This window comes from Balaenoptera musculus, chromosome 1, assembly GCF_009873245.2.
Source record: "Balaenoptera musculus isolate JJ_BM4_2016_0621 chromosome 1, mBalMus1.pri.v3, whole genome shotgun sequence".
Taxonomy (NCBI): domain Eukaryota; kingdom Metazoa; phylum Chordata; class Mammalia; order Artiodactyla; family Balaenopteridae; genus Balaenoptera; species Balaenoptera musculus.
The window spans coordinates 4,615,841-4,633,259 of record NC_045785.1 but is presented as its reverse complement, the minus strand read 5'-3'; the positions used below and the strand labels follow the sequence as shown (position 1 = coordinate 4,633,259).

Sequence of the window (17,419 nt, the reverse complement as noted above, 5' to 3'; positions counted from 1 at the left end):
TGAAATGTATGGGTCATAATATATGCAGATGTTGCCATATTATTTCCCAGAGGTAAAACACTGACTTTGCATAACTCAAAATCAACTTTATACTTGATGCTAAGTACTATAAAGCATATATCTTTATACTCTGTGATATATATGTGTTTGTAGATAGATACACTTGTAAAGTGTATGTATCTGTAACTTAATACTTGGTTATTCCTCTATATTTAATAATAGGTACTGCTTATTTTTGTCTATTTAGGCCTAAAAATTGGCAGTTTTATATAATTTGACTGGATATTAAATTCCGGTTTGGAAATCATTTTTCCTCCGAGGCCTCAGAAGACCTTGTTCCAAGGCTTCTAGCTTACAGGGTTGCTGTTGAGAAGACTAGTTCTAATCCCTGATTCTTGTGTTCTTTTCCCCCTTTGATAACCCTTAGGGTGTTTCTCTCTGGGTTTTCACAATGGAGAATCTTGGGGTGACTTTCTCCCACCTGGAAAATTGAGTGGTCTTCAGTTCAGAGACGTTTTCTAGTATTTTTTTTCCCCTCCTTTCTCTCTTTACAGATTCCTTTTATTCACATATTGGACCCTTTGGACTAATAATTTCATCTTCTTTTTTCTCCCTCTCCATTTTACATATTTCTCATTTAGTTCTACCTTTTTGGAGATTTTTTTTCCTAGATTATTTTCCAACCTTTCTATTTAAAGAATATAGAAAATTTTAAAAATTTTCTATAATGTTTTAAATTTCTTAGACTTTCTTATTCTCAGATTCGTTGTTTTTTTCATGGGAAGTAACGGGGTAGGAATTTGGCATTTGAAGATCCCCCAGGTTCAAATCCTGTCCCTGACACTCATCACCTGTGACCTTGCGCAAGAGACTGCACCTCTGTGCTCCTCAGTTTCTTCATCTGAAATGGAGAAAATAGTGCCTCCTCACTGTTGATAAGAAGATTAAATGGAAGAGTTCCTGGCACATAGTAAGCATTCATAACTTTTTTATTATCAATGCAATATCTCTTATTTTTCTAAGGATATTACCTACAGATTTCTTGCCATTTTCTTTGGCATTTGTATTCTGTGCTTCTTTCTGGTTCTTTCTGATCTTTACTTGGTTTCAGACTTTTGTGTTGGAGGTTTTCCTCAAATGTCTGGTAATCCTTGGCTGTCTGCCATGAAGAGCGAGGCGGTGAGGCTGAGCAGACACTGCATGTACTTGGCCGGGCTCGTCCCCGATGGGCTTAACTCTGGGGTGTTCAGGTGGAGCACCGCACACACACACACCCCACCCAACCCCGCCAGAGGTTCCTGTCCAAAGGCTTCCTCTCGTTAGCAGATGGTTTTCCTCTTGAGAAGAAGCCTCCAGTCTCCTGCCTGGCGGCCAGCAGTCTCATAGCTGAGTGGGGTAGGAGGTTGAGGAGGGGGCCATTCAGCGTTTAGTCCATCTCAGCCTATTTCCAGTGCGAGCCCCACTCCCCCACTGCTGTGTCTGGAATGCCTTCGTGTGACTTCTCCAAAGAACAAGCCTCTGGCACTTGGCTCCTTGGGCGAGTGGGCAGGGGTCCACATTTCCACGACTCGTGAGGTGCGTGGTCCCTCCAGCTCCTGACCAGCAACACTTAGGTTTCAGTTTTCTCTGCAGAATCAGTTACCATCTCTTCATCCTTTTCCAGTTTCTAAAAATTGGTTAACACCTCTTATCTGTCACCTTTAGTTATCCTGTTCTTTTTGTCTTTGGCTTTGTCATTCCTTTATTGTTATTTTGGGAGGGAAGAGGGTTTCAGGAGGACACTGAGATAAAAGTGTATGTGTTTTTGGTTTTTTTTTTTTTACACACACACACACTGTATTTTATTTTTACAAGAGATAAATAGACTGACATCAAGCATTGTACATGGATGACCACAACAAAAGCAACGATTGCAATTACCAAACATGAAACACACTCATACTATGTCATAATATTGACATTCAGTCCAGTAATCCTCCACTGTAGCAGCTCCAAAAAGTGTATGTGTTTCGTTTTTGTTTTTTTTTTTGTATGTGTTTTTAATCCCGTTGGTTTAACCCATCCAAATGTATTTATTGGCGATAATTGCGTTAGAAAAGACTGTTATTTTTCCATAATCATGAATGAGATAGAGGAACAAAAACTCTGTCAGCTGCAGCTTCTCCATTTAAAAAAATGATCTGGTAGCCAGAGGTTGGGGAAAGGGGGAGGAGGGGAGGGAGGAGGAGGTGGGTGCAGTTACAAAAGGGCAACCAGGGATCCTTGTGGCAATGGAAGTGTTCTGTATCTTGACTGTAGTGCTGGATACATGAACCCACATAGGTGATTAAGTGGTATAGAATTAAATATACAACCACAAATGAAAAAATAAATAAAACTGAGGCGCTCCGAATAAGGTTGGTGGGCTGTATCAATGTGACTATCCAATTTGTGATAGTTTGCTGTAGTTTTGCAAGTTTTACCACTGTGGAAGGCAGTACTCGGCGTCTCTTATTACTATTTCTTACAACTGCATGTGAATCTACAATGATCTAAATAAAATATTCAGTTATAAAAAAAAGACCCCAAAGCTAGTAAGTTAACTCAGCTACATCACAATATGTTCACCTGCTAAAAATTCAGATTCTCAGGCTCTGCCTCAGAGCAAATAAATAGGAGTCTATCAGTCTGCCACCTGGGAATCTGTATTTATACAAGTCCCCACCCCAGAATTTCAGATGTGTGGCTGAATTTGAGAAGTATTGCAGTAGTCTGCAGATGAGAGAACAAACAGGTATCTTTTTTACAGTGTTTTGTTAACAGTTAAAGAAAAAAAGGGTTGACTTATGAATGGAGTATTTGGTAGTCCAGGAAGATGGTGATCCAGTGGGGTTGTAGTTTACAGGTTAGAATGGGTGCTTACAAGTAGCATTCAGCTACTTCCCCTTGTGTTTAGCTCCTTAAACCTTTGAATCTTATCAGTTTGTGATTTTCATTGAGTAGCTCAAAACTTGAGGAACTAAGTAAATAGATTCTTGTGACAACCTGTGTTATACTCGAATGACTGTGACCTGATTGAAGATAGTAGGAAACTGTGGGGAAACTGTGGAGTGTGTTCCCCGTGGAGTCTGTTAGCTCTGCTGATTGGTGGGAGGGGTGACTGTCCCATGCTGTAGATTGAATCTTTGAGCTCCAAAAAAAGTCTCAAAGGTCTCAGTTGAAAATCTGCAGCTGCTGGCTATGCCACTGACAGTTTTTCATCCTTGTATGGAAAGGGCTGTATGGAGCTAAATGATATGAAACTCAAATTTCAGTGTCCATAAATAAAGTTTTATCGGAACACAGCAAAGCTTATTCATTTACAGATTACCTATGGCTGTTTTGCACTACAGCAGCAGAGTTGAGCAGTTTCCACAGCAGTTGCCCACAAAGCCTTAAGTACTGCCTGGCTCTTTACAGAAAAAGTTCGACTACCCTGCTCTAGAAAAATAAGGTGAAATGTGCTTGTAGTAGGGGAAAAAAATAAACAAAATGCTTTCAAAGTTTTGTGGCTTGCACTTAATAGCAAAGACTACCTAAAAGTATTTTCCTTTATAAACTTTTTATTTGAAAAAATGTGATTTAGTAATGATTTAATAATAAAAGGATATAAACTTGCATATATTGAGCTAGAAGCTGTTAGAAAAAATCTAACCCATTAATTTATCCAGAGTTAGAGTTTATCTTTTCTCCTTTTTCTCGATCCTTTTTGATCCTCTGTTAAAATTCAGATCCAACTCTCATTCCTGTCTAAGTCATGACATCTCATTGTATGAAAAGCATATTATGTTGAAAGTGAAAATGAATTGTAAGTTGCAGCCAAACCCCTGTTTGGCTCATAGAGAAGAAGTCTATCTAGTTCTGGTGCTGTGACCAGTCCATTTTCAAAAGGTCGTTTCCTGGAAGTGGAAGAAGAGCAGATGGCAGGCATCTGAACCACTCTCTGAAATAGTAAAAGGTGACCAGTCCCTCTCTGGGGTGGCTCTTCAGGTGTGGCTGGCGCTTGAGCCTTACATTCTCTGGGTCATTTCCTTTCTTTTTTTGGGGGGGGAGGTGTCATTTTCCATAGACTTGGATCAACACCAAAGGCCACTGAGTCACAAAAGTCACTGGCTCATTGAAGTTTTCCACTGTTTTGGCCTTGTTTAAAGAAACAACAAAATAGTTGAGAAAGTGATGCCTTCAGCACTATTTTTAAACTTCAGAAGTCTACTCTACCCTCTGGTGAATCCATTGATTGTCAGTATGGAGTTAACACAAATGTTTATCATTTCAAAGGTTTTCTTTGGGAAAGGGAAGAAAACCATATTTAACATGATTCTGGAAGTTTTAGCCAATACAATTAGACAAATAACAAGAGAGAGAAAAATATTGAAAGGGTTTTCATTGTTTGCATATGGTATCATTGCCTGTCTTTAAAGAACCAACTGAAAACTGTCGGGGCTTGTGAGTTGAATGAGGTGGCTGATGACGAAACCCACATACGTAAGTCAGTGGCTCGTGATACTGCTGCCATCGTGACCCTGCCTCCCTCCTCAGCCCAGCACACAGCCAGGGGGAGCCTGCAGGTCAGACCCGGTGGCTCTGCTCTGCTCTCTGGGGGCTTACGTCGTTCATGGTCAGCCAGCGCCCTGACGGTGACCTGTAGGCGGGGTGACCATGTCATTCAACATCCAAATCAGGACATTTTTGAGAGTGAAAAGGGGTGTTCAGAAGAAAGTAGCAGAAGCAGAATCATTATTTTTGGCATACACTTACATACTTTAATCGGTTTATATCCTTCTCTGATATTTTGTGTTCTGGTTACGTGCTGCTGAATGACGAACCTCTCCAAAGCTTAGCAGCTTGCGAGAACGATTTTTCTCCTCGCTCCTGTGGAGTGACTGGACTCGGCAGATGGTTCTTGCCTGGGGTCTCCCCACGCAGCCCAGTGGTAGCTGGGTCATGTTGAAGATGGCATCTACACGCCTGTGCCTCTCCTACACTGCAGCTGTGGTGGCCAAGGGTGGCCTGCCGTCTCTCCCAGGCGGCCTCTACCCCGGCTACCTTGACTCCCAGCCTGGCAGTCTCACGGTAGTTGGGTGGTTTCACGGTAGCTAGCTTCCCCCGGGGCCTAGACGAAGCTGCAAGGTTCCTTGTGACCTAGCCTTGGAGTCTGCGCTATCCCATCCCCTGCATCCTCTTGGGCAAAAGCAAGTCCTGGGTCACTGCAAATCGAGGAGGGGGCTCTGTGCAGGACTGCAATCCCAGCAGGCATGCCTTTGTGGGAGACCTTCCTGGGATTCTCGAGTCCACGCTGTGTCACCGCTGTTTTTCTTTTTTTTTTTTAATAAATTTATTTATTTTATTTATTTATTTTTGGCTATGTTGGGTCTTCGCTGCTGCACACAGGCTTTCTCTAGTTGCGGCGAGCGGGGGCTACTCTTCATTGCAGTGCGCGGGCTTCTCATTGCGGAGCACAGGCTCTAGGCGCGCGGGCTTCAGTAGTTGTGGCACACGGGCTCAGTAGTTGTGGCTCGTGGGCTCTAGAGCGCAGGCTCGGTAGTTGTGGCGCACGGGCTTAGTTGCTCCGCGGCATGTGGGATCTTCCCGGCGCAGGGCTCGAACCCATGTCCCCTGCGTTGGCAGGCAGATTCTTAACCACTGCGCCACCAGGGAAGTCCCCCACCGCTGTTTTTCTGAAGAATGTCCTTTCAGTGTCTCTGTTTTTTATTCCTTCATAACATTGCCTACCATATTCATACAAGGAGCAAATTTATTTAGTAAATTTGAAATTTTGGCATATTTGATTCTTCTTTGTATACTGTAGTATTCCTTTTTTTTGTCTTTCTTTGACTTATTTCACTTAGCATCTTTTTTTTAATTGAGGCATAATTAATTTACAATATTATATGAGTTTCAGGTGTACAACTTAATGATTCAAAATTTTTATAGACTCTGCTCTATTTATAGTTAGTATAACTTCCCATGCTTCACGCCATGTCACAGGCCCAGGCACTGGCCACCTGCCTAATGTGCCAAACGGACAGCAGCCTCTGATAGTTCTCCCGCCGCCAGGCGCGGCTGGGAGGAGTGGGCTGCGTCCGGCCACCGTCTCAGCGAGCACCTGCGCGCAGTCCTGGAGCGGGAGGTGCTGCTCACGCACCCGGAAGGAGACGGAGCAGAGTGATGGGTTAGCCTCGTCACCTCCTGAAGTCTCCCTGCACCCCACGCACCTAGCTGAGACGGTGGCCGATGCTAGAGGCACAGAGTGAAGGCTGCCACCAAACCCACTCTGGCTGCTTAGGTTCGGACAGCTGTTGACGACGGTAATGCTGTTGCTGATGAAAATACTATTGGTGGTGATGCCACTTTGTTTAAAAATGAACATCTGGGATAAATGCTGAATCAACCAAAACATCAGGGTTAAACTGGTGTTATCCCGGGTGAGCCCCGCCCGTAACGTTCTGCTATGTGAATAGTCACACCCAGCACCCCCAGTCCCGCCTCCCTCCCTCCGCTCCAGCCCCAGCGGCCTCCCTGCTCATCCCTGGTTTCCCTCTCATACCCAGCTCACGAGTCCCCTTCTCGGGGAGAGAACACGTCCTCCCAAGCTACTTTTGGGGTGATAGAAATGTCCTGTATCGTGATTTTGGAGGTGGTTTCACAAGTGTACACACCTGTCAAAACTCATTAAATTGTACACTTCAAACGGGAGTGGTTTCTATTGTTACATGTAAATTAAACCTCAATGAAGTTTGTTGTTTTTTTTAATGGGCTGCAGAGAATTTAATAAAAATGTGTGTGGGGTCATGTCTTTATATGTTGGATTAAGGTATCTGCCCATTTGTAAGGTCTTATGACGGTAAAAGAAAATAATAAACATTGATTTTCTGAGTAAAGAGCATTTTTATCAGCAAAATTTTAGCTTATTATTTCTTGAGAGAATGGGGTTCTGTTTCTCATAATTTAAGTCTCAAATTAATTTCGGGAGGCGGAACAATTTTTAAATCTGCTGTTCTTAATTTATTTGGTTTGCACTTCTTTGTCTTTGAAGGCATTTCTATATTTTAAAGACTCTTAAGGTACTTTCGTGACATAAGAGTGTTTAGAATTGAATGTTAAAAGTGTTTAATCCATGTAGCTAGTTTCTAGGTTGTTTTCTGCGTTTGTGGGTTACATCCGGAGATGAGCAATTCAGAGCCATGAAAGAGTTCAGTCTTCTTTTCCTACCACTTGTCCTTGGTGAGTCATCTGCCTGCGGACATGCCTGGCTTTCTGACTCTACGAGTCGGTGGTGCTCGACCACTGTTTGGGTTTGAACCGTGGCATTTGTGCTCCGTGGGCTCGTGGAGTCCCGCGCACCCAGTGACCCACGTGGCTGCTGAAGTATGGAGTATTGTCTTTCATCCCACAAATCCCAAGCCTGGTGCTGACTGCTTGTTTTTCTGCCCCAGGGGACCATCAGCGTTGGCATTGACGCCACTGACCTTTTTGATCGCTACGAGGAGGAGTACGAAGATGTGTCCGGAAGTGGCTTTCCACAGATTGAAATTAACAAGATGCACATATCCCAGTCCATTGAGGTAAAGCGCACAGATGCCTCCCCCAGCGCAGGGGGTGCTCAGCGAGGGCACTCGGGTTAACGAGGTGCTGCGAGGTGTGCAGCTGGGATGAGAGAGTCAGCTCAGGGTTTTCTCATCTTTATTTATGAAAGGATGCAGTTAGCCACTTAAAAGAAGAAGAGCTCCAGTCACGACCTTGTTCATACTGCTTTGCCAGCATGTCAGCAGCAAGAGTGCCAGGGGTGCATAGCTTCAGAGTCTCAGGGCTCTCCAGCAGGAAACTTTCGCTCATGCCCTAGAAGGGGGAGCCAAGGTTGTGACGATTTTAGGAGAGAAAGCAGCCCTCCGTGGGAAATTCCAAGAACCGGCCTTAGTTTTAAGGCACACTCTCCTGTGTGCTGAGCCCTGGGGTCGCTAAATGTCATCTTTCTGCCCGCTGTTTGGGTGTGGCAGTGTGAGGCCATCCCGCTGACAGTTAGGGTGGGTCTCTGCCCCCCAGACTCATTCACTTATTCTCCGGTACATCAGCCTAGAGCGTGAAGTCCTAACTCAGGGAAACCTGCCCCCGTCTTGGGGCTTCCAGAGTCAGTCACTGCAACCATGGGGAGGACTGGGAAGTCCCAGACGTCCTGCGTGGGGAGGCACGGGGTGAAGTTACCGTGCAGTCTGATGGCACTGGGACACCGAGAACCAGCATCTAGCCCTGCGTCTCCCCTGGTTTTTTGAAATTCGCCCATTAAAGCTTTTCCAAAACCTGACCTTGGTGGCCACGTGCAGTTCGGATGCCAGGGTGAGAGAGAAGTGAGGCAGGTGAGGCAGTTCTGCATCCCTGCACGCTTGAACCATGGACTCACCTGTACTTGTGGCCTTGCACTTAGGGTGTATTCGTCAGGCTCTGTCCTTGGCGCTTCCTGTTGCTTTGATTAATTTATTACCAGCAGGTATCATTTCTTAGGCACCCTTGACAGCTTCAGACACAGCCATCCTCTCTGGAAGCCTCTCAACCCAGAATGGGAACGGAGGGGGTTCCATTAACTTCGCGCTCAGACGAGTCACTTCGGCGAAGGGCTGGGGAGAGGTAAGAATGCCAACGGGGGGGATCGTGTTGTCCACTGCACAGCCTACCCTCAGAATGACCTCAGTTGGCCACATCACTGTGTAAGAGTGCCAGCTGTCACACTTGCATAAGTTGGCTGTCCCCAAGAGAAAACTGGGTCTCATATCTGAGGACTGCTCTCAGTCTGCCGGGCAGCTCAAAGTTAGGATAGAACAACAAGATTTCCCCCTGATGCCAGCCTCCAGAAATCCCACGTCTAGAAACTCAGCATCTCTGTTCCCTGAAGCAAAAGCCTGTAGGCTGTTCCCTTCTCCTGCACAGTGCGGAAGGCCGGTGCCTCCGTCTCAGCGCTCTGGTCCACTGCTTGGCAGTCATTAAGCAGCCAGTTCTGCTGAGCAAATTGAGCTGCATCAAATTAACATTGAGGAGTTGCCTTGAAAGTCACCCAGACTAGTAATGAGGCAGCCAAACCGGCTGGACTTCACGACTGCGAGTGCAGAACTGCTGGTGGGTTTAACATCAGCCCCCTGAGAGCCGTCTCCGCTCACCCGTGAGACCTGCAGGCGGCGCAGCGGAGCAGATGGAAGTGCTCCTGTGCGGCACGAGGGCGGCACCCCTGACTGCAGCGGGCACCGTGCAGATGGCCTGAGCTAGGGAGACAGGGACCCGGGGCCAGCAGCGCTCTGGTCGGAGGGGCTCAGGCCTCCTTGGGTCTGTGGAGACAGTAATCTCCCTTTGGCAAAGGTTAAGATGAGATATTAAGACTCTTCCACCCCTACTTTTAGAGCCCTGGCGAGGGCCGATGGCATTGAATTAAATGAGGGAATTATAACCAGAGGTGCTTACCTGAGACTGGGATTACTGCTGTGAGATAAAACACCATTAATTCTTTTTCTTCTTTTAACAGTTAGAATTTGGAGCTGGGGACCTGCAGGGGCCTTTATTTGGCCTAAAGTTGTTCCGTAATCTCACACCAAGATGGTAAATATAAAGAGATAAATGCCCTTTGGTGGTCCTTGTGGATTTAGGAGACCAGAACCTGTGTATTCTTTCTGTCAGAATCATCTGCAGTTACCTCGTCTGTCCTGCAAGGTCACTGAGGGCAGACCCTGCAGCTGGCATGGCGCCTCGGCACTGTGCTCGTTGCAGAGAGCGCTGGATCGGGGGTGAGGGAGGGCTGCTTCTTGTCCCAGCCCAGGGCCAGGCTTCCGCTCCTCTGAGGATGCGGCTCCTGCCCTGCCTGGTCACCGTGGGCTGTGAGGACCGTGATACACTGGAGGGAAAGCAGTTCATAGCGAAGTGGGTCAGGGTCTGAAATATGTATGGGCTGGCGGGTCATTTCTTTGTCACAGAGATTGCGTTTTAGGTTCAGAGAGGGGCTTTAGTAAGCAGTGAGGCAGCCTGATTATTAGGCACATTCGTGTTATGCCAGAGCCGCAAAACCCACCACCTCTGCTCTCCTTCGTCTTTGCTTTGGCAGTGATGAAGGACTGTCCCTTCTAGAAAACAGAGGTGTCCTTATTCCCCATTGAGCTCAGATTAAAGAATTGGGTGGAAGGTAAACAACTCTTTGGGGGATAAAATACAGCTAAAGGAATTCTGGAACGGAGCACATGTTTGCAAAGAAAGGCGTTTCGCCTCCAGCTGGATGTGCGTCTGCATGCCTGCAGGGCAAGACTGGTAAAGGCCAGTGTGCAGGGCCGTCCCACGCAGAGTAAGAAGTGTCGTGAGGGAGAGAAGCTGTGGCTTCTCGACGGGTGCAGATGAGCAGAGCCCGAGCAGAGCTCCGAGAGCGGGGCTTCCAGGCAGAGAGCGAGGGGTAGACTAGACACCCCAGCACGGGGGTCACCCACGTGCTGGTTAGAACACGGCTTCTCGGGCCTCTGCTCTGGGACTCGGACCCAGCAGGTCTGGGAGGGGGACAAGGGTGAGGCTTTTAACCAGAACTCGAGGTGGGCAGTATATGTACGTGTCAGCATTGTCCTAAGCTTGTCTGCTTGGGATCGTCCCCTCCGATGCTGCTGACGGAAAGCACAGGTTCCTGCCGCCACCGCCAGACCTCTCTCAGGTCCTCTGAGACGGGGGCCTGGGATCCATAGTTTTATCAAGCACCCAGGTCATTCTGAAGACTAGACACGTTTAGGAGGCACTCACTGAGGAAAATCTGTGGGCTGTTTCGTTCTGGTTGAGCCTCAAAGTGTCTGTCCGTTAAGTGGTCACCCGAGTCTAGGTGTGGCTGGTCATCAGCTTTTGCAGGTCTGGAAATTGAATTTCATCATAGTACCCGGTTTATCAGACTTGAGAATGCAGATTTATAAAAAGGATGCCAGCTTGCTAATGTGTCTCCTCCTCCGGGTGCCCTAGTCCCTGGGTCAAGTTACTTTCAAGTCCAAACTGGTGACGAGAAGGTTATTAGTTGGTGGGTGTGGGTAAGCCTGGAGAAAGGCAGGCGGCCAGTGGGGAGTTCTCCGTCTCCCAGGGCGGTGCCTGACTTGCTGCTCTGGCCCCAGAGTCTCTCTCTCTCTCTCTCTCTCTCTCTCTAGGACACACTCTAGAAAAATACGAAATCGTATTACTTTGATTAAACAGAGATCTCATTGTTTATGTTTTGATTCTTTTAAAAGTCACAGGGTGACTTTTATCTCTCCTCTCCCTGCTGGCCTCCCCCGAATGACCCCAGTGTGGCTAGAGGGGAAGAACGTGGCTGCCGTCCCGTGTGGCTGGAGTGTCAGATAAAGCGGACAAGGTTGGGTTGGGGGCCTTTGCACGGCAAGGAGTTGATTCCTCATTCGTGTGGCCTTGGGAAGAGGTCTGCGAGCACAGGAGCAAATGTCATCAGAGTTACCACGTGTATTATTATTTTAGGGGCACAAGCGAGGCCTCCAGAGCATAGGAAGGAAACAGGCATCTAGTGTATGACGGCTGTTCGCTGGAGGCCAGCTGTTTGCTCGTCTTTGAGCGGCTTGAGTGAAGTGCTGTGAGTTCCTTTGCTGTTGAGGTGACATACCCCTTTTTATCCAGAAGATGGGGCTGACTCCCTCGGAAATCAACTTCAGAGACCTTTCGGGGGATGGTTTGCTAGCTTCTCAAGTAGCTTTCGGTCAATACTTTGCAGCCCTGGGTACACATCAGGATGGAAGGGCAGCTTTGAAAACTGCACTGATGCCTGGGCCTCCACCCAAAAAGAATGACTTCATTGGTCTGGGGTGAGCCCTGGATAAGGGCTTCTCAAGACTGGCTGCACGTTTGCGTCACCTGGCTAGCTTTTCCCACACCAGGTCTATAAATCAGCACACCTGGGGGCAGGAGCCGACCATCAGTGTTTTCAGATTCACCAGGTGAGTCCAGCGTGCAGCCAAGCTTGGGAACCTCCGCAGGTGGCTCTGACTTGCGACAGGATTGGATCTGCTGGTTTAGGAGCGCAGACATGCAGGTGCCTCTTTGGCTGTAGCTGAAGTTGGAATGGGATGGGGGTGGGGAGTGCCACTCGGCGGGTGGATAACGGGACAGATTCCCTGGATCGCGGGCGGGGAGCCGTGGGAGTGATGGCGAGCAGGGTGTGGGCTGGCGGAGAGGACGGGGCCAAGCACGGCTGCGGCCACTGTCATCCAGGACCCTTTCCCTCTGTGTGTCCCCCCCAGCTTTGTGACGACAAACTGTGCTCTGCAGTTTTCGTCCCGTGGCATCCGGCCTGGCCTCACCACTGTCCTGGCCCGGAACCTGGACAAGAACACGGTGGGCTACCTGCAGTGGCGCTGGGGCATCCAGTCGGCCATGAACACCAGCATCGTCCGGGACACCAAGACCAGCCACTTCACTGTGGCCCTGCAGGTGAGGACAGCTCTAGGGGGACCCTCCTCCAGCCCCTCTGTGGGCCCCTGACCGCCCTCCCCCTGCTCACCCCCAAATCCAGCGCCCACAGGGCCGAAGGGCGGGTTCTGTCCACCCACACTCAGGAGTTGAAACACTGTTGTTCTCAGGCCCCCGCGGGAGCTGTGTTCCAACTGCCCTAAAGCAAAAGGCCTTTTTCACCTTTCTGGTGAGAGAAGCCCACAGAATCGGGGTGGGAGCGAGCCATGGTCAGTAAGTGGCCCCGCAGCAGAGTCGTGCGCTCAGGGGCCACGGTGGCCGGGCGGGAACGCGGGGAGTGAGCAGCTGCCCCTTGGCGGGCAGCCGCTGCCCCGTGACAACGCAGGCTCGGTGTGTGTGCAGGAGTTTTTATTTTTCATGGGAAGTCAGAAAACGGTTTTTATTTGATATCTCCCAGTTTTTAAACATTGGCTCCTGGCAAATTTTCACACGCTTTGTGGGACAGGGCAACCCTGCTTACTTCAGTCTCAGCTGCCTTCTTTCTTCCCTCTGTGTCTCCCCAGCTTGGAATCCCTCACTCCTTCGCGCTGATCAGCTATCAGCACAAATTCCAGGATGACGATCAGACTCGCGTGAAAGGATCCCTTAAGTGAGTCCCGGCTGGGCTGACGCGCGCACACGCTTGATCCGTGTAGGGGTTTCTGGCAGTGGCGCTGGTTGCAGTAAGGTGCCTGCAGTCGTGCCCAGGGCCCGGTGTCCTGGCTCTCTTCTGTTCACTGACCCAGGGGTCAGTGGTGAACGTCCTCCCTGTGGGTGGCTGGGAGGGCAAGAGAGAGTTGGGGGTAGGGGCCCCGGCCTCTGGCTGAGTGACAGTTGTCCGTGGTGACCGGGGGGGACCCGGGAGGGATCAGAAGCGGAGGGGCCCTCGCTCGCTCACTGCGATCTGCTCCTGCAGGGCAGGCTTCTTCGGGACAGTGGTGGAGTACGGAGCAGAGAGGAAGATCTCCAGGCACAGTGTTTTAGGTGCAGCTGTCAGCGTTGGAGTCCCACAGGGCGTTTCTCTCAAAGTCAAGTATGTTGAACTCAAGTCTTTCTGGCCAGGGATTATCTGTCACCTTGTAACTCACCTGGGCTTCACCTACATTAAGGAAGAAAGAGACTTTGCTTTGTAATTCTGGTCTTAGAGATGCGGTCACTTCTGTCTGGGGTGTGTAAGCAGATGTCGAGGAGTCCAGAAGCCTGACGTTCGCTCAGTGAGGTCTGAGTCTCTGCCTCAGAGAACCTCCCTGTGCCCCCCGGCCCGTCTTCCGCCCCGCCTGTCTCTTACTACCCTCTGCCTCCCCGATGGTCCGGTGCGGGCCCCGCACGCCCGCTCACCCACCCGGCTGCGGCCCTCACGGTGTGACGTGTACCGTGTGGTCACCGGCGCAGCAGCTTCGGGCTCTCTCTGCCAGATCCTCCCACCTGCACACAGACCCTGTCCCCCGCCCACCTGCACACAGACCCTGCCCCCCGCCCACCTGCACACAGACCCTGTCCCCCGCCCACCTGCACACAGACCCTGTCCCCCGCCCACCTGCACACAGACCCTGCCCCCCGCCCACCTGCACACAGACCCTGTCCCCGCCCGCCTGCACACAGACCCTGCCCCCCGCCCGCCTGCACACAGACCCTGCCCCCCGCCCACCTGCACACAGACCCTGCCCCCCGCCCACCTGCACACAGACCCTGTCCCCGCCCGCCTGCACACAGACCCTGCCCCCCGCCCACCTGCACACAGACCCTGTCCCCGCCCGCCTGCACACAGACCCTGTCCCCCGCCCACCTGCACACAGACCCTGTCCCCGCCCACCTGCACACAGACCCTGTCCCCCGCCCACCTGCACACAGACCCTGTCCCCGCCCACCTGCACACAGACCCTGTCCCCGCCCGCCTGCACACAGACCCTGTCCCCCGCCCACCTGCACACAGACCCTGTCCCCGCCCACCTGCACACAGACCCTGTCCCCGCCCACCTGCACACAGACCCTGTCCCCCGCCCACCTGCACACAGACCCTGCCCCCCGCCCGCCCGCACACAGACCCTGTCCCCCGCCCGCCCGCACACAGACCCTGTCCCCCGCCCGCCCACCTGCACACAGACCCTGTCCCCCGCCCGCCCACCTGCACACAGACCCTGTCCCCCGCCCGCCCACCTGCACACAGACCCTGTCCCCCGCCCACCTGCACACAGACCCTGTCCCCCGCCCACCTGCACACAGACCCTGCCCCCCGCCCACCTGCACACAGACCCTGTCCCCGCCCGCCTGCACACAGACCCTGTCCCCCGCCCACCTGCACACAGACCCTGTCCCCGCCCACCTGCACACAGACCCTGTCCCCCGCCCACCTGCACACAGACCCTGTCCCCGCCCACCTGCACACAGACCCTGTCCCCGCCCGCCTGCACACAGACCCTGTCCCCCGCCCACCTGCACACAGACCCTGCCCCCGCCCACCTGCACACAGACCCTGCCCCCGCCCGCCCGCACACAGACCCTGCCCCCGCCCGCCCGCACACAGACCCTGTCCCCGCCCGCCCGCCTGCACACAGACCCTGTCCCCCGCCCGCCCACCTGCACACAGACCCTGTCCCCCGCCCGCCCGCACACAGACCCCGCCCCCCGCCCACCCGCACACAGACCCCGCCCCCGCCCACCCGCACACAGACCCTGTCCCCGCCCACCTGCACACAGACCCTGTCCCCGCCCACCTGCACACAGACCCCGCCCCCCGCCCGCCCGCCTTGCTGAGCTGCCTCTGGCTTCACCTGTCTGGCTGGTTGCCTCTCAGCAGAGGCCCCCCGCTGTCGGGCCCTGGTCGGCCTAGACTCACCCGCCGGCGGTCTGACCCGGCGTCCTGGCTTCAGTAGCCTCGGGCTCCGGGGACGCTCACAGTTCTGGCTCCAGCTTGGCCCTCCCCACAGACCTCCAGCTCATAGATCCCTCATCCTTTCCCAGATCTCTCCTCAGATACCTCACAGCCTCCCCGTGTCACATCTCCAGTCCCGGTCCTCCCCCCTGCCCTCGGTCACACGTGCCCTTCAAAGCCTGCCGTGTCCGGAGTCTCCTCACCTCAGTGCTCAGTGCTCCATCTTTCCACTGGTTCTGTCCAGAACCCTGGAGCTCACCTCCACCACCCTTCCCCCACACTCCGAACTGAATGCATCGGAATCCTCTTGGCTCTCGTCTGAAAGCACATCCTCAGTCTGACCGTTTCTCACAACCTCTGCGGCCCCCGTCTCGTGGAGTTACTAGCGTCCTCCTGACCGATCTCCTTCACCCTTGGGACACTGCTCTCCGCACAGACAGTCTTTTAAACTCGAAGCCGTGTACGTCAGCCTTCTGCTTGAAGCCCTCAGCGACTCCCTCAACTCAGGGCAAAGCCGGCATCCTCAGGACCCCCCGCAGGCTGGCCTCTCACTCTCCTCTCTGCCCCCTGGTCGCCCCACCCCAGCCACACCGGCTGCCCCGGGGCCGCACCGAGCGTGCTCCTGCCTCTGGGCTCAGCACCTGCCCTTCCCCAGTCCCCGGCAACCACGTGGCTGGTTCCTTCCGTGCCCTCCGGGCTCTGCGCATGTCACCTAATTGCCCTCATCTCACCCCAGACGGTCCACTTCCCCTTTGTCCTGTTTGTTGTCCTCCGTTGCACCCATCTCCATCTGACAGGCCATCCATCCCCCGCTGCCCCTCATCAGAAGCACTTTAACTTAGTCTGTTCCGTCATTCTCTGTACTCCCGCCGCCTGGAACACAGCCTGGCACTGAAGAGGGACTTGGTGAGCGAGAGGAAGCAGACCACGTCTCAGCTGCAGAGCTGAGGCCAGAGCTGGCATCAGGCACCTCTCCTCTCAGATGAGATTTGAGGACGCCCGAGATTTAATAAAGGGCACAGGGAGCCGTCAGGTCCCCTGCATCCCAGCCCCTTCTCCTCCCTCACCCCCACGTTGGGGCCACCGATGAGGCACAGTTCTCTGGAGAGCTGTGGCACATTTATACACAGAACCTGGGACTCCCCACCTGGGACTTTCCTTTTGGGGGACCCCCTCTTCCCAGCTGCAATGGTTGCCCCACACTCTGAGGTCTGGTTCTTCAGTCCAATAGGACTGCAGATTTCTTTCCAGTTTTTTTTGTTTGTTTGTTTGTTTGTTTTTTATTAATTTATTTATGGCTGTGTTGGGTCTTCGTTTCTGTGCGAGGGCTTTCTCTAGTTGCGGCAAGTGGGGGCCACTCTTCATCGCGGCGCGCGGGCCTCTCACTGTCGCGGCCTCTCTTGTTGCGGAGCACAGGCTCCGGACGCGCAGGCTCAGTAATTGTGGCTCACGGGCCCAGCTGCTCTGTGGCATGTGGGATCTTCCCAGACCAGGGCTCGAACCTGTGTCCCCTGCATTAGCAGGCAGATTCTCAACCACTGCGCCACCAGGGAAGCCCTTCTTTCCAGTTTTAATCATCCATATGGTACAGACTAAGAATTGCCTTCAGGCTAAAAGCTGTTTTTAAAAAAATATCAGGAAATTCACCAGTGCCATTCCATTCTTCTGCCCTTGGCTGCTATCCAGTCCCTGAAGGTGTTTGTTATGTGTGATCCAGAGTTTACAGTTGATGTCTGTGGGATGACTGGTCCAGTAGGAACTACTCAGCCATCGCTGAAAGCAGAAAGGACCCCTGGAGGAGCGGCCACTCCTGTCTCCTCAGGCCGCGGTTACTTTGGTCGGGCGTTAGTCTGTTGCTTGTGGTCAGCAAGTAGTGAGACCTTTCTTCCGTCACTCACATCAGATCCAGCGGCTAAACCCTGGGACAGGGGACCACCCGGGAGTGGACTTTGGAGCATCAGACCTCTCCTCCTCCTCCTGGAGTCCTGTGTATGGAGAGGTTCTCTTCCTGGGGCTGAGACCCCCATTCCCTCCCCTGGGAACCTGACTCATGTGGGCGTTCGGCTTTGTTCTGTTTTC

At 52.0% G+C, this 17,419-nt stretch overlaps 1 protein-coding gene across 1 annotated transcript in view; it reads left to right on the top strand.

Moving 5' to 3' along the window:
- Window positions 1–17,419, top strand: part of DNAJC11 (DnaJ heat shock protein family (Hsp40) member C11) — a 68,320-nt gene that overhangs the window by 45,991 nt on the left and 4,910 nt on the right. Inside the window, exons 5-10 of the mRNA XM_036859584.1 lie at window positions 7,455–7,583; window positions 8,518–8,640; window positions 9,527–9,600; window positions 12,261–12,450; window positions 12,993–13,078; window positions 13,385–13,501. Coding sequence (XP_036715479.1) covers window positions 7,455–7,583; window positions 8,518–8,640; window positions 9,527–9,600; window positions 12,261–12,450; window positions 12,993–13,078; window positions 13,385–13,501 — 719 coding nt within the window. The remainder of the gene's footprint in view (window positions 1–7,454; window positions 7,584–8,517; window positions 8,641–9,526; window positions 9,601–12,260; window positions 12,451–12,992; window positions 13,079–13,384; window positions 13,502–17,419) is intronic.